The 22865-nt window shown below is 43.8% G+C and overlaps 1 protein-coding gene across 7 annotated transcripts in view; it reads left to right on the top strand.

Annotated features, from left to right (window-relative positions):
- Positions 1-22865, top strand: part of LOC147012054 (SUN domain-containing protein 1-like) — a 70443-nt gene that overhangs the window by 6685 nt on the left and 40893 nt on the right. The window contains exons 1-2 of one of the 7 annotated variants that reach the window (XM_085858154.1): positions 15601-16045; positions 17512-17646. The exons of 2 other annotated variants lie outside the window; for them this stretch is intronic. In XM_085858154.1, the coding sequence (XP_085714280.1) occupies positions 17570-17646 (77 nt within the window). In that variant the 5' untranslated portion in view covers positions 15601-16045; positions 17512-17569. Of the gene's footprint in view, positions 1-15600; positions 16046-17511; positions 17647-22865 lie in introns of those variants that run through there. 4 more of the 7 variants (XM_085858148.1, XM_085858150.1, XM_085858149.1 and 1 more) reach the window with 4 other exon arrangements.

Below are 22865 nucleotides of genomic sequence, written 5' to 3'. Positions count from 1 at the left end.
TTTTCAAAATTTAAATGGCAGAATTGAGCTTAACAGCAGTTCCGACTGCTAAGAAAGTGTTCATTTGGAATATAATTGAAATTCAGCATTGATTGTTTTTAAGACTTTTTTTTTCTCCCCCCTCGACCTGTGTATTAACAGCAACCCCAACTTTACCTTTTTTGCCGATTAAAAAAAAAAGTGTGGTTTATACACCGGAAAATATGGTGTATATTTGCTTGAAAAATGGTTTTCTCTGCAATTGCTTGTCCGATCGATATGGAACTTTAAACATAGCAGGGATCCCCATGGAGAATACTGTATTGCCAACTCTGACGTCATAAGTCACATGGTATGGCAGCCATATTGGATTAAAGGAAAACGATTGGACATAATTTTTTTCCAAAACCGCTCAATGAAATAAATTGAAACTTGACAAATGTTGTCAACTTCCCATGGGGTATAGTGGTTGACAATGATGATGTCATTGGAGAAGTGGTATTCCAGCCATAATTAGTTGAATTGAAATTTGTATCCAAAAAAAATCTGAAACTTCATATATATATCTGATATATGAGTGAATAATTAAATTTATGACAGTCATAACCCGTGCCAAGAAACGGATCAAATATGGTGCATGGATGATACGGGTATATGGGCTATAATAGTGGTGTGTTCAGTGAACGATGACCAGTATTTTTGTTCAGAATGAACACGCGAGGCATGACAATGCGCTCTATGAGTGCCGTTCTAGTTCCTTTTATAAATTGAAGGGCATTGGAGAATCTCTGGAGTAAGAGTCTGAACATTAAAAGTTGCAATGATGATGGTTTTGTTGTTTTGCCCCAAAGAAGTCTGGAAGTTTCGTGATTAACGCCCATACGACCTTCAACACAATCCCCCCCGTTAAGGTTTCAGGATTGCCCCTCATCAAAGATTTTGTATCAATGTTGCCAGTGAGATAGCCTGATTAGAAATATCAGGGGCTTTAACCCTGGTGCTATTTATTGTACCCGTCATAAAACTTTCAATTGCTTCCCATTCAATCTCTTTGAGTCGCTACATTACCTCCTGCCAGTGTGATTTTATGTTTGTGGTACCATTCACTAGATAAGTTGCTAAAAACAAAACAAAACTTCAAAAAACCCATCCGTCCTATTTGTGTGACCTCTTTATCTGGCCCCTACCTTTTGACCTGTCTGGCTTGGTTAAAACTACCAGGAGCTAATGCTTCAGTCAGCATAGCTCTCTGGGTCACAGGGATGCACAAGTTTTACCACTACATCAAAGTGGAAGTCGCATCAGGAAGGATAAAAAGCATATTTCAAAAAGTTGTGGATGGGTTATGACTACTTGGTGGATGAGTTGGGTAGGTGACGAGAATAATCAAATTGGATTTTGGTTCAGGTTTTTCATTTTTTTTTTTTTTTGGCACTCAGTCGAGCGCATACCTCCGTCAGGTTGAACAGTTTATTTTGTATCTTACTGATAGGTTGGATCTGCATACCGACCTGAATCAAAATCTAATCGACATTCTTGTAACCGATCGAACTCACCCACCAAATTGTCATAACCCGTTCATAATATTTTGAAATATCGTGCTGCATTGCATATCTTTTTTTTTTGGCCCTATCTCTCAATGGTGAACAATCACTGAAATTATCGTATCCAGATATTCACCAAAATCTAATCGATTTGTTCTAGTCACACACTCAACCTGTCCACCAAGTTTCATCTAAATCCATCCACAACTTTTTGAGATATCTTGCTCAGAGACCACAAGACAGACAATCAGGGATGAAAACATAACATCCGTCTACCTTTGGTGGCAGAGATAAATATGGTTGTGTGATCTCATGGCTGAAGGGTCACATGACTGAACCACAAAACACTTTCTGGGGAATATTTGTGGTCAAAGCAACAAAAAATACCCTCTTGGAATGAGCAACTGGCTGAATATGACCTCCGAAGGACTTTATTTTCTTTTATGCCTCTCCACCACCAAAGGTGACCAGAGGCATTGTGTTTTTGGATTGTACATCCCTCTGTCCATTCATCTGTCCTTGCTGAATATCGGTATTGCGATATTGAAATAACCATGGGGCGGATATTGTTCAAACTGGATAGCATTATTTATATATATATTGACGCAAAGATTATCTGATTAGATTTTGGGGTCATTGTGTCTGTGTCTGTGGTGATGCAGTCATCTTTGAAGAGACTCCTGATATTCTTTTGGGGGCCCTCTAGGTGCTGAATGAGGAGTCGGAACTGCTGGGATTATGGGTTTCCTGGGTCAAAACAAAGATTCTCTTACCTTGGTGATATTCATGTCTGCTGGCCGTGAGCCAGAGGTCAACAGACATCTCGGTCAGGCCTGGGGAGTCATGGATTCACTGGATCATGGGGTGTGGCGCTGCCGGTACCTGTGCGGGAGGATGAAAGTCTGAGTCTTCAGGTTCTTGGTGCTTCCAGTCTTGCTCTATGGATGTGAGACTTGGACTCTGACCAGGGATCTGAGACGGAGACTTGATTCTCTTGGTATCAGGTCTCTTCGTAGAATGCTTGGCTATCGCTGGTCGGACTTTGTGTCCAAGAAGCGGTTGTTGAGAGAGACTCAAATGATATTTGTTACTTGCATAGTCCGTGAGAGTCTGCTGCGGCTGTATGGATATGTGGCTCGTTTTTCTGATGCTGATCCTGCTCACCAGATTCTCTCACCGAGGGAGCCTCGTGAGTGGAAGAGGACAATGGGTATACCACGTGTCTGGTGGTTGCAGCAGGTTGATCAGCATCTCAAGGAGATGGAGATGGGCCAGGCATCTGCCTGGGGGATGGCCAGACGGAGGCCCCTGGAGTGGACGTGGAAAATGGACACAATGATGTGCTGCTCCAGCGAATGCTCCCATACCTGACTTGACCTGACTTGACCAGACCTGAGGTCAAAGGTCATTTTAGGTAGAAATTGTTCCCGTACTAACTTGTGAACCAGTGATGGGATTTTGACCAAACTTGGTATAAGTATGCAGTATGATGTTAAGATGAACTGATTAGATGCTGTTATGAGAGGTCCAAGGTCAGAGTCAGTGATAGTTTTTCGTTACTGCGATAACTTAAGAATGGCTGAAGGGATCCAAGTCAAACTTGGTACAAGTGTGTTTAATGATGTATGCATAAACCGATTGCGTATGGGATCAAGACGTTCAAGGTCATGTCCGCTAAAAATGTGATATTTGAGAAGAGCTGAAGGTATTAAAATCATACTTGGTACAAGTATGAAAATGATGCAATGACGTGGGCAGAGGTTTATCTGTCAATGTTGCAATGTCGAAGAGTGATGCGCTCATAATGATTGAACCCAGACGATTATTCAGGGTGAGCCCTTGGCTATCCTTTCCTTTCAATCATGTCCCTATATTGTTGACAACATCCATCGTCATAGGCTGGCCTGATTTGGCATTGCACACCATATTTGCTTTTAATATATTTTTCTACCAGAATACTAAATAGTTGACCGGCCACAACAATTATTCCCACCTTCTTGTGGGCTTGACCAGGGAAAGGTGTTTTTTTTTTGTTTTTTTTTTGGCCCTTTCATTGAACCGGCTTTCAAGTCCTTCAGGAACTGGCTGGCCAGACCTGACGTTCGAAGTAGCTTAGAGTAGGACTTCGTAATTTGTTCAGGGTGCCGGTGATGACTCCCCAACTCTTCCTGAAGGACATTGTGGGATATTTCACGTTTACCAACTAATGCTGGCAGATGGGATGACCAGTTTAACATCCATCCGAGGCATGGCACACACATTGATGAATCAGCCTGCCTGGGAAACACCAGTGTGGCAGTTTATAACTGGGTAGAGGTTCAAACCTCAGCTAGGCCATTCATCTGGTGAGTGTGTATACTATTACGGCTGTGGAAATTCGCAATACACCATAAAGGGTCCTTAGATCAGTTATAACGCTAAGTTTATGTGCAGATAGGTCCCCACCGTTGTTTAAATTGATTTCTTCTTGTTCACCGGGCTGCGACCCTTTGAGATAGGTTTTTCTTTATCCATCGTTATTTTGAGCCACCATTGCAACAAACCGCCACAATACCCACCATGCTCACACCACCCCCACAACAATCACCACCATCTTCACCACTACGCCCACTTACGAGCGCCATCCTCTGCGGACCACGGTAAGACGGTTTCCGCACCACAGAAACTGTCCGAGAAGGATTGGCAGAACAAAAGCACTTGTGACGCCTGTGGGGTTTTTTTCCCGCCATTTTTCCCCGCGCTTGGTGTGAAGGAAAGGAGGAGGGCAACCCGCCGCCGATTGGTGGATGAACAGCGTGAGGCGGTCGGGGTGAGGGAACGCCCCTTTTCGGGAACCTTCTCGAAGGAAGGTGGAGCCGAAAACGGGGAGGAGCGAAGGGCGGAGCCCCGCGCTAAATATGGCGGACCGCGTGCGAGGCTCTCTCTCTCTCTCTCTCTCTCTCCTCTCTCTCTCTCTCTCTGTGTCTCTGTGTCTCTGTGTCTCTGTGTCTCTGTGTCTCTGTGTCTCTGTGTCTCTGTGTCTCTGTGTCTCTGTGTCTCTGTGTCTCTGTGTCTCTGTGTCTCTGTGTCTCTGTCGGGGTCGTGTTGGATTTTACTCGCTCTCTTGGTGGACGTCATTCTCTCGCTTCATCTTCGAGCTCTCTCTTGGTGGTCGAGGTTGGGCTCTCTCGTCTTGGCGTTGGGCGACCTGTCGGTGAAGTTGCGAGTCCGGGCGACGCCTCAGAGACTCAGACAGGAGGCGCAGCCCTGCCGGCTGTGTGGTGCGAATCTGCGCGTCTGGCGAGGGACGCCGGAGAGAACTCACCGACCACATCATCACAAAGGCCCGAGAGCAGGCACTGCTACGCGAGCTGCCGTGGGAACAAGGCGTCACGACCTGCCCACCGTCACACCTCGAGGGGGCAGGTAACCAGCACGGTCTCGCGGGCCTTTTCGGTCATCCACGGCCCACGACCATAAAGGTTTACGAACCCCGTCTACCTCCCTGCTTATGGGGAGGGTTTTCCTGTTGTTTTTGTATGCATGCTGTGGCGCCGTGTCCTGTTAAGTAACGACTGTGTAAGTGACTGTAGATAATAATCGTAGTCTGTGGTATTGCTTGGCCTTCTATTTGTCGCTTGTATATTGCATGACTGTATACGTGTTTCTGGAATAAATGTCCTTGTGTGCAATGTATCCCGTTTGTCGCGTCCTCCTTTCACCCCATTGAAATGCCATCTTGCATCGTGGAATGAGTAGTGGGTTTTAAACACCCGATAAATAATCTGAACCTTTGAGGTCGGCGATAACACCGCTCGGTTATCCCTGTGGCACGGAACGAACTGCTTAAGCGGTTCGTGTCCTAAGCCGACCTGCGGCGTGGTGCAACCCCTCGGTAGGTTACCCACGTGGGTATTTAGGTATATCGACATTCGGCGATTCACCCTGTTTTGCGCGGGTAGAATGCGGACTGGGTTGTGGTGAGGTTAAACCCCCACCCGTGACTGGCTCCTGGCGGTAGTTCTAGGAGGGTCACGACTGAATTGTCCGTCTGGTGGGCGACGCGGCTGCCATTAGAGGTACGTGGCCGATCGCACACCAGGCAGGCCAGAATTCGTAACAATACCTTTAGGCTATGGTGCCAGCCTACGCTAAATATCAATTTATTTATTTTGGGATGCATCGAAATATATTTTACTGGGACAGCCTATTTTCTCTGTCGTCTCTGTCTCTGTCTCTGTCTCTGTCTCTGTCTCTGTCTCTGTCATCCTACTCTTCACAGAGCCATGGTGCCACCAAAGCAGCTTCCTGAGAAAGGTTTATACTGGGTGGTTTGCCATTGCCTTCTTTGCAGTAGTTCGGGCAGGAACTTGGAATTTGTCCATGGTGCTGGCAATCCGGTGACGGATGCCGTGCGATCTTTCATGGCCGCCAACTAATGCCGGCAGATAGGATGACCATTTAACATCCATCTGAGACGGCACATCACATTGATGAATCGCCTGGCCTGTGAAACCCTGGGATGACAGTTTATAACTGGGTCAGGATTCAAACCCAGGCTAAACAGCTTTGAGGCAAGTGTGCATACTTCTAGGCCATCTTGCCACCCTATACCCAATATTAATTTATTTTTGTAGGTATATGTGGATGCTTGGTGTTTGCTTTATGGTTAGCGTGGTGGGCTTGGGATCCTCGGGTCCTGAGTTCATAACCCCCCACCCATTGAATTAATACCAGGTGGGGTTGACTCAGCCTGTCATTCTTCTGAGGTTACCAGGTGGGGTAGTACCAGTTTGCTGGGATGATTGAGCCATTCGAGTATCCTGTGTCGGAGTGGCGACCCATCCAGGATTGTGCCCAATAGCCCAGGAGATGCTTTGGCAGCACCAACGCTCTGTACAGAGTATGGTCCTAATGGATGGATGGATGGATGCAGGCCCATCGCCAGGGCTCAGTATTAAGGGGGATGTATGAACTGGATGGGGGGGGCACAATTATAATATTTAATTTTTTGATGACCCGGTATGCTATTGTATTCATGCAGCATTGACACATCTATACTGAGGTTGCCGTCGCATACTAACCAAATTGATCTCAGCTAGATTTAATATGTTCCGATGTTTTTGGCCTGAAATTATTCGAATGCAGGAGAGCCGCAACAAACTGGCACATTCACAATGCAGATATTCAATGATTAGACAATTGGCACCAATTCAGGTGCACTTATACAAGGTGTTGTCAAGAATTGGCATTAGAAAATTAATATACCAGAGATACAATGACTAAACAGGGGAGGTTGGCACCGGAATCAGTGCACTTTCAAATGAGATACAGTAGGCTATGACCTGCGATCATCACGTTAAACTATCAACAGCAAATACGACCAGCCTGAAGATACCACAAAGTCCGCATTTAAAGCAGTCAATCACACAGAGGTAAGGTTATGCACAAAGCACTAGATATGGAATATGCAAAGCACCAAACACAACATTTAACTTAAACATCAGAAGTACAAAGCAGCCGACCACGGCGGGTGCTGACCGCAACCGCAACCACAACCACAACCACAACCTTTTTCGTTTCTTAGCCATTTTCGTATATCCATGTCTTTTTCTCCTGCTGCGAGCTCGCGCTCTCCGTGACTCGTCCCTCGTCCCTCGTGACTCGTGTCGCTAATCTCACGACTCGCGACATTTGACGGTTGACTGTTTTATTTATTAAATGATGCATGCACCAAAAACAGGTTTTATCTGTAATTTCAAATGTAAGCACGATTGCAAACACACACATTTTTAAAATTTTTATTATAAAATTACTTTTGTAAGATGGAGGGTTGTGAAGGTCATGCGGTGCACTTCATCTTTAATTATGTAAATTTATGTCTTTTCCTTATTCATATTGTCATATTATGACTATATTACATTTATACCTAACTTACAACCAATCAGGTAACCTGCTTAATAGGGCCTCCATATCGAAGACGCTGATTGGCTATTCCTTAAAACTAAATGATCCACGATGTATATATAAAACCACCCACAGCATCGACATTCGACACGAGGTCTTGCGGCTGTCTGTCGTCTTGGCTGCTGGTGTTGGTGCTTGCGTTATTATCTTTTATCTTGTGGTCTTGGACTGTATTGTCTTGCCAATTGCTTTTGGAGATTCGCTGGCAAGCGCACACTTATATTATCTCTTGACTGTTATTCAAAGAAGGATATTATTAAAGAACAGTTTATCCAAGAAGGCCTTATTATATTTATTCACCACGTTGAACATCTGGAATAAGGGGTTTTAGTTCACACAGGTGAACTCTTAAACAGCAAGGAGTTCACAGTGGGCGCTCGTCCTTAAACACTAAGTTGTTCATGTTCACATAAGCACATTTATGCAACAGGGCATAAATGGGTGGCGTACAAGTGGGGGGGGCACCAAATGCGCCATGGTGGGGGAGCATTGCACCCAAATGCCCCCCCCCCCAAGCGACAGGCCTGGATGGATGGATGGATGGATATGTTGGAAAAATTACACACCCAGATGAAGAATTGAACCCAGGTCCTCTGAACCGTACTAGTGCTCTATTATTTTATTTCTTTTCCTTACTGGTACAGTATTCCACACCTGTCTTTCCCAAGGTTATTGCTTGGTTTGAGAAGTTGGACACAATTATTTTCTTGTTGGCTCTGTCATTGTGCAAGTTTCAATGGTGGTGTTGTTATTAGGAGCAGGTGATTCCAACTGTTTGGTGGATTTGGTGAGCTGTATTGAACTGCCAAAACAACAGCTGTTGCCTGGTATGCCGTGGGGGTTGTTGTTGGCGCATGCATGTCAGAGTGAGATTCAATTCTGAATTTGACCTGCTGGTTGCATTACTAGTGAGGTGCAGCCGTGTCACTAATGTAGTGCCCCTGCCAATTACGGCAGGGATTTAGAGTTTGGCCAGGGTGCCAGCGATAACTTGCTTCCTCTTCACAAAATACACTGTGGGATGTCGTAACGTCCTTCGGATGAATGGCGCAAACCCTGATGTATCACCCTGCATGTGAAATACCAGTTTGTAGCTCGTTAGAGATTCAAACCAGGGTTAGACAACTCTGAGTCAAGTGCACGTACCTGTAGGCAATCCTATTAGCCCTGCTATTGGTGTAACAGTATTAGTATCGAGTCAAATCTGAATACCTTTACCGAAAGCACAAACCCTTTTGCTTTATTGTCTTCAGCATCACTGTTTTATAGATTACAAGTAGCGGTACCTGGCGTTGCCCAGTGCTGTTATAATCCTCATGTTGGCATTTTTAAGAAATCAATTTTTTTGTCGGGGGCTGAAAACACTTTCCTAAATCTACTAAGGAATGGGGTTGGGAATTATTTAATATTACCTTTCACATAGCAACAAAGGCTTGGGCACTATCACGCAGTTATTTGAAAACAAATAAATAGAAATTTGAAACTTTTTTTTTTTTTTTTCCTAATGCTCACGGATGAATCTCCGAAAATTTGACGAAGACCTGTTTGGCCATCTCTGAGAAAAATTGACACACAGACAGACAGACAAATCTCTCATAGTATGGACGAGCAACTACAGCCCGTCGCTTCGCTGACGAGGATATTAAGGGGAGAAGGAGGGATTCAGGTTCTTCCCGACATCTTTGATCTTTGTTTCCTTCACACTTTTCTATTTTTTCACATTTATCTTTCTGTATTCTAATTCTTGCTTTTCCTCTTTCATCTCCCTTTTACTCTTCATTCCCCTACTTTATCAATCTGTCTAGGGAGAAGTGAATTATTTTGTAAGGGTCACTTGGCTGTGCCTGGTTCGGTTTGATCGTAGATGAGTAGCAGCTGATACCTGAATCCGATCCAGGTTCCTCCTGATGACTATATTTGCTCTTTGCCTCTTCGGGTTCCTTCCGATGGCTCCATTGCAGTATTTGGTGTTTCATTTGATAAATAATGTTTGTTGAGGTGAGATGTTTTGTGTCAAAGGAGGTCATAAAGTTGCAATTCTGAAATTAGTTTTTAATTAACCCGTGTTGAAAGATTGCCCAAGGTGAGAGAGATTTCCGGTTTCTTCCAGATATAGAATCGTGAGCTGTAATAATTACGAGAGGTTTGTGGAGGGAAGGGCTTTCGTGTACATTCCGTCTCCAAAGAATATATAAATGGGAAAGCGGAGTGAGGAGGAGGAAAAAAAAGAAAGGAATATCCGGTCGCAAGTTTTGTTGTGTGCCGTGTCAGAGGTTTGTGTTTACTTTTGACATGAACCCGAGTTTGGAGTGTGTTCGCCTGCCGGTTCGGATTGATCAGGGTGACGACCTTAAATCGAGCAGCACATTATCACGTTTTACCTTCCTCTTTTTCCGTTTGCCGCTTTTGCTTAATATCTGATGAAGGATGATGCAATGAGCGAGTGACGAACTTGCGCAACATGAAATGTCACAAACCCATCGCCCATGCCCAAAACAATCAATCTTACCAGGTTACCTCTCCTCTTCTTCAAAGGTTTATTTTTTACACCTCATCTATTTTACCTCACATTGGTTCCATGTAGTTGTAGCATATGCAAGTATGGTGGTAATTTTGACCCACATCTTTACATTCTCCAACTATAACCACACTCGCTAGAGCACATCCCTCTGTCAGGCTGAACAATTTTGACGTTTTTGTATCCCACTGATAGGATGGATCTGCATTCAGACCTGAACCAAAACCGAATCGACTTGTTCTTGTCACTTACCCAACTCATCAACCACGTTTTGTTATCTGTCCAAAACCTTTTGAGATATCATGCTACATTTCATTTGGACCCATCTCTCAATTGTGAAGAATTACTTAAAAGACAAATAAACAAAAAAACAACAACTAGAACGACAATCGGTAGAGTGCATAACTTCGCCAGGCTGAACAGTTTGCATTTGGTATTCCACTGATAGGCCAGATCTTGATCCTGACCTCAACCACAATCTAGTAGGTTTGTTCTTGTCAACTACCAAACTCAACCATGAGTTTTTTTGAGATATCGTTGTTGGCCCTTTCTCTCAATGTTGAAGAATCACTTATCAATTGTAGGATAGGGATCTTCACCAAAATCTAATCAATTCGTCCTTGTTACACATCCAACCTGCCCACCAAGTTTCGTCCGAAACCATCCATAACGTTTTGAGATATTTTGCTCACAGACAGACAAACAGGAGTGAATAAATTTACCTCTGTCGACATTTGGTGGAGGAGATAATGAAAGTAGGAGTATAACTTTGTAAGTTATTTTGTGGTTGATGAGAGTAACATTGATCACATGAAGAAGTCCTTTCCCTTTTGTGTCCAATTCATCTATGCACTCCTCCCTACCTTTTGAACATCTCCAACAATATACCTTGAAGATGGGTGTTAAGCATATCTTGCTTATTTGTCCCTCTGCTTTCTCTGTTGTACTGGATCTTCAAGTTATATGTGCTGAGCATGGACAGGTAAAGTTCAGGTCTGGATCAAAGCTGTAATATTTATGTTTCCAACAACATTCATGTCTTGTCTTAAAGGCATTCATTGATGGGCTGTTGACCACTTCTGAAGGAAGTGATTTCCACTCGTTGATTTATCCTCTGGGAGAAACTTGTTTGCCAAATTATTTTCTTGAATCTACATTTCTACAGCTTGAATTTAAGACCTCTGGTCCTGTTATATTCTTCCACGGTAAAGTGATATTCTGGAAATGTGTCCTTTTCTATGCCATGGAAGAGTTTGTAGCTTTTGATCATGTCAGCTACATGTCAACGGCAGGCAATTGTTGGGTTGGGATACCAATAGTTGATAAATGATATCTCAGGTGACTCGTTTGGTACGATGTTCGGAGCACATCTCTGCACTTTCTCCAATTTGACAGCATCCTTCTTCAAAAAGGGGTGCCAAACACATGTACAATATTCCAATGGTGGACGTACAATTGATTTGTAGTTTAAGACCAATTCTTGATAATCCAGGGATGAGAAAGTGTATTTTATGATTCCCAGTTTTTTCTTTGCCACAGTTTACGATGGTGTGTACATGTTTGTAAAATTTCAGCTCTGCATCAAATATTACACAAGGTTTCCTTTTTACCCCACGCACATGAAGCAAAAAGTGTGGTTCAGCATTTGGTTCACTTTGTCTGTCTGTCTACAGATGTCTGTCTATGACCGAGGAAATACTTGCATGTTATATTTTTAACATTAATCAGGATACGAACCTGCAGCTTTGGCTCTGAAATTGGCAAAATGTATGGAATCTCATCCTGATCGCACATGCACAGAAAGGAGTGAGATAATTATTTACTCTGTCTGTCTGCCTGACAGTCAAACAAAATTGAAAATCATTCCAAACAGGAAACCTACTGCTTTAAGGGACGTCATAAAGGACACAAACAACATAGTACAGGGGATAAGCTCTCGTATTTTAACAAATTGTGCATTTTATGAGAAAAGCATGAAATTTCTAGCATAGTTAGGTCGTACCATAATGTTTATTTTCGGATGTGGAGGGAAGTCAGATTTGACCTCTGAGGGGACAGTGAGAGGTCAAATCCAAGATGGCCACTAGTCACCCGGGTCTAAAGTTCAAACATCCTTAATTTTGGAACCAGACTGCACAGAACCAGACTGCACAATCCCAGAGCACTCAGATGCTGGATGGTAGCAGGGCCAGAAATTGCAAGGATCACTACAGAGTTTGAGCAACAGGCCACAAAGCAACAGCATGGTGCTGGTGACACTGAACACCATCACCATGATCAGCAACCTGGAGTGCAAGCAGCATTCCTGAAGGAGGTTAAGGCCCTTGTGACAGTGCTGGAAGAGATGGGGAATCCATTTCTAGAACACAGTCAGACCTACTAGTCATTGACACAAGGGACATCGTGGACATCCAAGTGGCTGAAACTGTGAGAAGGATCGAGACTCTTGGTGAGGAGCAGTACACAAAGTTTGTGAGAAAAAGGCTGGAACAGTGTGCAACACCTATCACACAAACACTTCTAAAGAACAAGTTGCCACTGTTCAGTAGGCCACCGGTTAAAACAGAAGGCACAGCTCACAGCACTGAAGAGTGACTGTGGTCTCTTTTCGAGGCTGTACATCTGTCAAACACGAGACGGAGACATGGACAATTTCTTCTCCCATGAAAACCAGGCAACCCATCTCTTCTCTTCCAGTACTGTCACAAGGGCCTTAACCTCCTTCAAGAATGCTGCTTGCACTCCAGGTTGCTGATCATGGTGATGGTGTCCAGTGTTGCCAGCACCATGCTCTTGCTTTGTGGCCAGCTCTGTCAACTGGAGTGAAAATTCGGATTGGGGTTAAATCAGATCTACTTCGCTGCCTGGAATCAGATCTGCTCGAAAAGAAGTGTGCCTATGGCTGATGCAACAATTCTTGATGGTGCAGCTGTGGTTCAAATGCTAAATCCGGGAACATCAAGAACATTTCAAGAGTATGGAGAAAGAGTGTTTGCACCATACATCTCTGCTCAACTTGAGAAAAGCAGCTGCATCGACCTTGTCTGGGATGTTTACCTACCCGCCAGCCTCAAAGCCTCAACAAGACAGAAGAGGGGAAAGGGCACCAGGAAAAGAGTGGCTCCTTCTACTGTGATGCCAAAGAACTGGAAGGACTTCTTTCGATGCGATTATAACAAAACCGAATTGTTTGCTTTCCTGTCACACGTAGTTGTTCATCTTCCTCTAGCAGAGGGCAAGGAACTGTATGCAACAGATGGAAGTGGAGTCCTTTGCTCTCCGGCTGAGTCACACTTGGCCTGCCTTTCCCCATGTTCGCAGGAGGAGGCCGACACTCGTCTACTTCTGCATGTGGCAGATGCTGTGCAAAAGGGGTGTAAGAAGGTGACCATACGTACCGTTGATACTGATGTCGTTGTACTGGCTGTAGCTTCAATGAGCTGTGGATTGCCTTTGGTGTCGGGTCAAACTTTCGTTACATAGCTGTTCACTAAATGGTTGCCACAATGAATCTAACACAGTGTCTGACTCTCCCAGTCCTTCACGCTTTCACCGGGTGTGACACTGTATCTGCATTCGCTGGCAGAGCAAAGAAGACTGCCCTTGGAAACTTGGAAGTCTTTCGCAGAGGTGAATGATGCTTTCAATGAACTCTTATGCATGCCAAGTGAGATCAGTGAAGGATCAATGTTACTGCTAGAGCAATTTGTGGTGCTAATGTATGACCAAACTAGTGAGAGCACGGAAGTGAATCATGCCAGGAAACAGCTCTTCACACAGAAGTCTAGAATTCTCGAGAACATTCCTCCAACCCAGGCAGCACTCAAACGGCACATCAAACGCACTTGCTACCAGGCCAACTGTTAGAACCAGGCATTGGTCCTGGATCCAGAGATGCCAGATCCATCTGACTGGGGCTGGACAAAGGAAACAACTGAGTGGCAGCCGCTTTGGACCACTCTCCCCGAAGCATCAAAATCGTGCCATGAATTGATCCGCTGTCGCTGTGAGAAAGGATGCACTGGACGGTGTGAGTGTGCCAATGCTGCGCTCAAGTGCACTGCACTGTGCTTCTGTTCTAGAGGCTGTTAGATTTTGATCACTACCATTACCATCATCATCATTGCTATTGATAAAGTATTAAATAGACTAGCAGCATGGGACTATTCTGTTAATTTTTTTTGTATTATTATCCCTATAGTGTCAAAATGGAAGCGAAGTTTCGCTATATCGCATAGGTCCAATCCATTGTCTTTACCAAAAGAATGTCCAAAAGTTTTTAACGTAATTTGACCTTGACCTTGATCAAAATGCATTTCCTTGGCTCCTGGTGATCTCGAAAGTATCACCAAATGAATGGCCATTCCAAACTTAGTTGGAAATGACACCTTAAATGTTTTTTTACACTGTTTAGTTCCAAAATTAAACGCGTTTGAACATTAGACCCGGTGGACTGGCAGCCATCTTGGATTTGACTTCTCATGGTCCTCAGAGGTCAAATCTGACTTCCCTCCACCTCTGAAAATAAACCTTATGGTATTCACTGTCAGAAAATTCATGCTTTTCTCATAAAACGCACAATTATTGTGCTTATCCGCTGTACTAACAGGCACGAATAACTATTGTAACCCGTTGGATAAGATGGTGTAAAAGACGCTGCATCAACGGCGGTAAACTTTCAAAAAAAGCAATTGCTTTTTTCTCCAACCTTTAAAGCTTTTTATTTCAATTATATTATTTACTTGAACACTGTGGAACCCAAATTTGCCTTGTTGGCACTTTCAAAAACCTTCCGTTTCGCAGTACTTGGACAAAATACAGTATTTACTCTGTCTCGTGCTCTGAGGGCAGAGTAACTGTGAGATTCAGCATTCAGACCGATTATGGTGGTGCTGAGCGTATGGTTTTCATCGTGCCTGAAATTCAAAGTTCACGAACAAAACTAATCTAGATCATGCTCGGAAACGCATAGTAAGAGTTGAAAAGACCGTTGCCTTGTCGTCTTTCTCAAGTTTGTGCAGCGTAAGGTGTTGTATGAACTCCCAAGTTTTCACAGATGACACTTAATGGTCACAGCTGCCTGGCCAGTTCATGAAAGCCTTTGGTCTACCCCTCAAGGAAATCGGACACAGGTGGAGGCCATTCAGCCCATCATGCCTGCCCCAACAAAGCCCATCATGCCTGCACGAACAAATTATTTTTATTTTTCATTTAGGTCTGCTTTTCTGGCCATTGTGGACATGTAATAATTATATAATGTCCCGGTTTCTCTCCCATTCCCCCTTTTTTTTGGCCACTCTCTCCCTCCTTCACCCTTCCCCAGCTCCTTGCATTCGTAATATGTAGATAGTCCCCAAAGTGGCGTGAATAATTTGGGACGTTTGAGAAGGGGGAAACAGGGTGAATGGAGGCTATGTGGGGTGGAGGGGGATGAAGACAGCTGGGATGGCAACAGAGTTGGATGGAGGGATGTAGTGTGATGGAGTGTGACCATTGAGGCGAGGATAGAGGGAGGGAGGAAACTAGTTGGGTTGGGGGGGGGGGGAGGAACTTGAAAATAAGAAGGTGGAAATGAAAGTGAGGATGAGTTGTGTGGTGAAAGGGGGTGAGTATGAAAACGGGGACGATGAGGCATCCTTTGGGTGATGAGGACAGCACTCGTATTCACATTAAGAGGTAGAAAAAAAAGACGCGGTGTGTTAGACACAGGAACGTATTTCGCCGCCATGTTTTGTCCTGAGAGGAGGGAGAGCTGCAGATGATCCAGATCAAAGTCTGAATTCCGAGCATTTGACAGTCGTCCCGACACCACGAATAGTGTGATTTGCGGACGTTTAGGCCCCACAGAGGGCGGGAGGGGTTCGTGGAGCGATAGGAGGAAGGGCTCTGTGTGTGAGGAGAGAGAGAGAGATAAGGAAATATGAGGCCGGGAGGTTCTATCCCTAAAATTTAAACATCTTACGGAGGACTGTTTCTTATCAGGATGAGGATGTAAAATATCAAGAGGCGGAGCGGTCCAAATCGTGGACGGGGAGAGTGTGAGGTATCGGGGTGTAAGGTGAGCAGTGTTTTGTGGTTTTATTAATCACTGTCCGCACTGTTTGAATTGAAAACCCGTCATCCGTCTCGCTGAATGATTCACGATGCAAGTCACCCTATTATTGTTCGGCCTGTCCGACGCTAAGACGCCGACAGACTAAATTCTTCTCACGCTTTCTCTGTTTCTCCGCTTCCAACGTCGTGTGATTTGATCGATCATCGCCACGTACGATAGATTGTGTTGTAATTATAATTCCCCATCTCTTGTGTTGTTGCAATATGCACCCGCGCCCCCTTCTCGTTATCTGACAGTTCACATTGTGAACCGTTGTGTGGAATTGTAACACCACACACGAACACCCGAGCATTATGTAGGGCAACTCGTGTAATATGATGGACAACACGGTCTCGTTGGCCAGATTAATGGGATCTTTCCCACCTCATCCCGTCCCGATTGAATACGATTCGTTTAAAGTGACCGGTCCGAATAAATGTCACGTTCTTAACCGTTGTTCACCCGTCCCAGCATTATGGATTCGTAATTTTTGATCAGATTAACTGTTACAACCTAATTATGAGATCGAAAAACTTCCTTGTTTGACCTCTGATGGACTATACGCGTGAATATTAATTTGTCTTAAATAATATGTCCAGTTGTTATAAACTGGGAGTAATCGGTAATACGTCCGACTGGGTGGTGTGGAGGTGTGGGTTCGATTCCTGACCCGGTTATGAACTGTCACGCTGGGGTTTCACAAGCATGGCGTTGCGTCATAATGCGTGTGCTAGTCCCTCGGATGGACGTTAAGCCGGCCTTGCATCTGCTAGCATTGGTGAACGTGAAAGATCCCACGGTGTCTTGTCGTGAAGAGTCGACGAGTTGTCAATTGCACCCTTGAACAAGTCACTGTTGGTCGAACGTCGAGCCTGACCAGTGGGTTCATCGAAAACTTGAGCCAAAAAGGTTCCCCGGCTAACCCCCCCCCCCCCCCCACAAGAAGGTGGGAATGAGTGTGGCCGTCAAAGAAGTAGTTGTGGTCGTAATCTGTAATACCTCTGAAGCCATTGTGTGTTCACGAACAAACACTTTGAATAATAATTACAAGTTGGCTTGTAAATAATTCTCCAAAGTGTTTGCAAGTGCCATATAAGAATGGGGTTGCCTTGCGCCCTCCTTCACTGAAGAATAGTCTGCAGGTAACGGTACGTGGGACTTACAAAGTTGTTGGTGCTTATTGGGGCACCTTTTGTGGGACACCATGCGATCTGATACGAGAGGCAGCTCGTACGTTGGTGCTGTACTTTGACGCGTATAAAATATAGGTTGAAAAACACTCGGGGTTGTTATGACTATGTTGGTGAAATTAATTGGCTTGACTCACCTGCCTACCAATAATGAGAAAATGAGTCTCACGGTCACCACAATCATTTAGGCCGGGCAACCCGTAGTTCTAACACTGGTTGGCACCCGGTTCTTACTCGTAGCTACGGAGTTGTGCCACCTTCACCGGGCCTGGCACTTTGAAGGTTTGTTTCGTCATCGATGGATCTCTCAATGATTGCTGTCAACTCCCCGCCGGAGCATGATCCTGAGAAGACCGGCTATATTTATTCCTTGAGGTCAGTAATGTTGTTGCCGTTTCATAACCTCTTTATTTATTTTGGTGTTTTGCAGTTATTGTGGTTAATTTGTATGTTTTTGAAGGAGAGTGGTTGAGGCTCGAGAGGTTTGAATGGAAATGCGTCGGTTTTTGGCCTGGGGTTACCCATTGATCCTGTCATCTTTCATCCGTGCCGGATGATACCTTTTGACTGCTCTCATTGTTCAGCAGCACCTATGGTGTTGTACGATCTTTAGATTTAACCAGTAGCTGTTTCATCAACAGTAATGTATTCCTGATGAATGACCAGAAGGTGGTTACTTGTAATTGGATGTTAGTCACCATCTCCAAGCTTCCTCCTCTTGTTAAAAAAAATAAATAAATCTGCAGTGTGTGTAATTGGACTTTTAAATTGCTCTACTTTTGGCAGTTGGGCTGGCTGATGTTCGAGCTGACTGCCAGAATGACGAGCGGGACCCTTTGGAAAGTATCGTTCTGTAATGTAGAAAGGAAAAGAACCACGCAGACAGAACAAATTTTATTTATAGCATGTTGCCATGCCAGTCCACAGCTGCTGCTATTTTGAAAACCAATCCCCTCAGTGAGGTCTTTGCAATCATGAGGCAGCACTCCCCCTTGTGCACCTTCTCCATTTTGTGATTTCAAAATGGTAAGCGGCAGTTGGAGGATTCGGCTTTAATCGTGATTTGAATTTGTCCACGGTGGCATTGACCCACGTGGCCTGCTTGTACCACTTATTGTGTACGATGTTCAAATGCTATCGATTGTTTTTTTTTTTTTTAATATTATCAAGAGTTTGGATTCGAACTAGTGCCGGACAATGTAGGAGTGCACTTACCTTTGAGCTGTCAGATAGTCTTGGTTTGATTCCTGACCTGACTATGAAGTGCCAGGTTGCTGCTCCGCAGGCAGGGTGTTTTGATCACAAAATGCGCTGTGTCCCTCAGATCGCAGGCAGGTTGTCCCTCGGACTGACGTTAAGCCGGCCGTCCAATTTCCAAGCATCGGTTTGTGGATGTTAAACGTCCTACGTTGTCTTTTGTAAAGAGTAGGTGAGTTATCGCCGGCACCATGGAATAAATTGTAAATTGCTGCCCAAACCGCCTTCAGTTGAATGTCAGGCCTGCACAGCCAGTTCATGAAATACTTTGGTTAATCTACCTCATGTGGCCAGCCCACAGGAATGTGGGATGAATTGGGGCAGTAGTAGTAGAAGTAGTAGTAGTAGTGGTTTCCAAAGTGTTTTACTCATTGATTAAAGAAGATTCTCCACATTTTGAAAAGTACCTGTTACATTGGATACAAAAATGTAGGTGTTCATGATCCAGTTGAAGGAGCAAATAAGTTTGTGGAAGGAGATAAGAGTATTGGGTTTGATGGAGGTGGAGGGTATGTTCTCACAATAGCTTTGGGTACTGGATGGTAACGTGTACAAAAAGAGAATAGTAGCAGCAGAAATGTTATAAATGATACCCAGAGATCATACTCGTACTCGAATGTGAATGTAATGTGCTGTTAAAATGTAAAAATAACTTCGAAGCAACTTTTGTTGCTCTATGGTTAGTGTCCACTCTGAGTCTGGTGGATTTGTGTCTGTGTGCGTCTCTGTGCCGGTGTCTGTCTGTGACCACACACAGCACTGGACTTATCAATAGCTTAAAAGAGTGAGTCAGACTATGCTAACACAGGGAGCTACAGTTGGAAGATTGATACAAGTTTTCTTTAAGATCATAAAACGACACCAACAGAATTAGTAAAATACAATACGAATAGCAAAAATAGTACGAGATATTTTGTAAAAATACATTATTGGGTGTGTGTGTGTACGTACACACACACACACACACACACACACACACACACACACACACGCACACGCACACGCACCACCGGTCAAAAGTTTTAGAACACCCCCATTTTTCCAGTTTTTACTGAAATTTAAGCAGTTTAATGTTTCAATGTACTCTGACATTAAAGCATAGAACAAATAAACAATTGCAGATTAAAAAGAAATCATGGAATCGTTTTGTTGAATCCTTGAATATAAATTTTTGACTCATCAAAGTAGCCACATTTTGCAGATAAAACAGCCGAACATACTTGTGGCATTCTTTCTCCAATGGAAATCAAATATTGTTCAGAAAGTTCTTCCCAACACTGTTGCAGAAGTTCCCACAAATGTGTTGCACTTGTAGGTTGCTTTGCTTTCACCCTTCTGTCCAGTTCATCCCAAACCAGCTCTGGGGTTTAAGTCTGGAGACTGTGCTGGCCATTCCATGATTTCAAGCCCACCGTCTTGTTCTTTTCTTCGAAGGTAGTTCTGACATAGCCTGGAGGTATGTTTTGGGTCATTATGTGGCTGTCGGATGAACCCCTGACCAACTCTGCGTAGACCAGAGGGTATTGCATGGTGCTGCAAAATGCTGTGGTAGCCCTTTTGGTTCAGGGTGCCAATCACTCTGTGCAAGTCGCTGACTGGATCCAGAAAAAGAGCCCCAGATCATCACGCTTCCTCCTCCATGTTTGACAGTTTGTGTCATACAGAGGAACCATCCTTTCGCCTCCCTCCTCGACTGTGTACCAAAACCCTGTGTGATGAACCTAAGATTTCAAATTTTGATGAATCGGTCCATAAGACCTTCTTCCAGTTTTCAGTAGTCCATTGGCGGTGCTTCATGGCCCAGGAAAGCCTCTTTTTCTTCCTGCCACTCAACCTGTCAAACCTGCAGCTCGTAGTCTTCTCTTCACAGTTGAAACTGAGACTTCCTTACCGCGACCAGTGTTAAGCTGTGCTTGAAGCTGCTGTCCTGTGAGCCACCTATCACACAAGCTGTTGACTCTCAGAAACTTGTCTTCTGATTGTGTTGTGGCTTTGGATCTGCCAGACCTCTTCCTGTCAGAGTTTCCTCCAGTTTCCAAGTACCTTTTGATGGTGTAGGAAACTGGACTCACTGATACCTTGGCCTTCTTTGCAATTTTTCAAAAGGAAAGACTGACACTTTTAAGGGTTATAATGGTCTGTCTGTCTTCCTTTGTTAATTGTCTTTTTCTCACCATTATGGTAGCAAGAAACTACTTACTGCAGTGCAATATTGTCCAAATAATGCTTCAGAGGGTGTAGCAACACAGTCTGTTGTTCCAACCCTGCTTTTATACACACAGAGGGTTTGTAACTAATCAACAAAAGTTGGGACACCTGAAGGAATTGTTTGCATCAACTTTCAAGGCTTAATTTACTTCCATTGCTGCAGAACAGCTGCAGTTGCTAACCCATTACTTGTTCCCTGAAAAGGGCCTTTTTTAACAACTCTGAAATTTACATCATTTTTCAGTTTTTGGTAACCTAAACTTTTTTTTTAACCTCTGGCAGTTTAGTACTTAGCTTTGTACCATTTCAGGTTATTCACTGGATTTGAACTGCTTAAATTTCAGTAAAAACTGAAAAATATGGGTGTTCTAAAACTTTTGACTGGTAATGTGTATATATATGAAACCATTTTCATCGGTTGCTGGGAGACAATAGTGTAGCATGTAGAAAGTCTGTTATAAATAACACTGATTCAGAGGTAAGTGGGGTGGACGTGCTGGGTGGTGGACAACATGTTGTATTTCAGGTAAGATGTGTACGTGATGGAAGTCGTAATTATGTGATTACATTAAATTCCCTAGCGAGTAAGTTGTAGTCGTGATGATGCATTGATGGGTTGACTGACTGCCTGGATGCAGCTGAGGTTGTAGATCTACTGATGTAGGTAATCGACTGATGTGTATCCGTGACCAAGGTTGTGGATGCGCCGTTTGGAGAGGTTCTGGGCTGAAACTATCAAAACCTCGAGTAAGAATGGTACCCAACTGATGATCCATGTGGTCGGGAAACAATTCAATTGCTTGCACAGATTAAGGTTCTTACTTTTGGTAAGGAAATTATGTTGAGGTTTACAATTTAAATGATTAACATCAGATGTTGTGAAATTAAAATCATTTACAGAAATCCTTGAAATTATATTATCCTGACGGGTTCGTCGACGTCTCGCCTCAAATGAGTGTGTATTGGTAAAAACGGGAATTCAGTGTAAATATTCGTTATGCAGATATCGCAGTAGGTGGAGTTGGTAACCTGGGCAGCCTTGTTCCATTCCACCAGCAAAGATTTCCAATCCATGCTTGTTCTACCTCCAAAGTACTACTTGGGAGTGAGGGTGATATTATGAAAGCTTGGCTGGGAAACAAATTTCGGCACCGCCTGATGGAAGTGATGGAAGATCACCAAAGTTCTTTCCATGCCAACTGACCACCTACAGGCACATATCCCCCTCCACATTGCTTTTTCAGTCCCCAACTTGCCGCCTTCTCTCTATAATCCCCATAGCTTTGCTTTCGGCAATTTCCATTCGGTGTTTCTCACAGCATTTCATTCTGGTTTCCTATTCAACGATCCATAGGTCAGTAGTTTGTTTCACTTTTCAACATCGGTTTCACTTTGGGATATCAGTTTTGATTCATCGTCGAAACTTGAAAATGTTGCACAAAAAATGTCATCAAAAATGATTTGCTAAATGGTCTAGAGGGGTCTAAAGTGGCTTGAGGGTCTTAAAAGGTCAAAAAGGGGTCGAAAGTGTTTAATGGGTATAAATGTCAAAAGGGGTCTCAGGACAAAAGAGCAAAAGTGGTCTGACATGGTCTGAAATTGTCCAAAGGGTTTTAGTTCTTTAGGTCTGGAAAGGGTCGAAGATGGTCTATACATCTCAAAAGGGTCTAAATGGTTTTCAGGGTCTCAGGGGTGTAAAGGGTCTAATGAGTTCTTCAGGCCACACAGGGTGTAAAGTAGTGAAGCTGCAGTGAGGAAATTACCTCATGTCAGAAAATAAATTAACTCTGGAGTGCAACATGGCAATAATGGGCCAAATTAGCTCCTCATAACTGTTTAAACTGCCTTTTTAGGTGCATCGTGGTTACAAATCTGATCATAGAAAGTTTCGTCGCAAATTAACCTTGGGAGCTCAAAGCAGTAAGGTCACAAACAAAAAAACATTTTGGTTTTATATATTATAGAGATGGACAACCTATTTTCCTGTTGCAGCCTTTTCTTCCTCTTCTCAGGGAGGTGGCATCACTCTTTTTTTTTTTTTTTTTTCTTCTTACATAAACCAGCTTACAGTGAGATATCTTGGCAAAGCCATGGCTAATAGAGAAAAACTCCATCAGAACTCATTCAAG

The sequence above is a fragment of the Eptatretus burgeri genome, chromosome 15, assembly GCF_056783735.1.
Source record: "Eptatretus burgeri isolate ZD-2024b chromosome 15, Ebu_testis_v1, whole genome shotgun sequence".
Taxonomy (NCBI): domain Eukaryota; kingdom Metazoa; phylum Chordata; class Myxini; order Myxiniformes; family Myxinidae; genus Eptatretus; species Eptatretus burgeri.
This window is presented reverse-complemented; position numbering and strand designations above follow the sequence as displayed.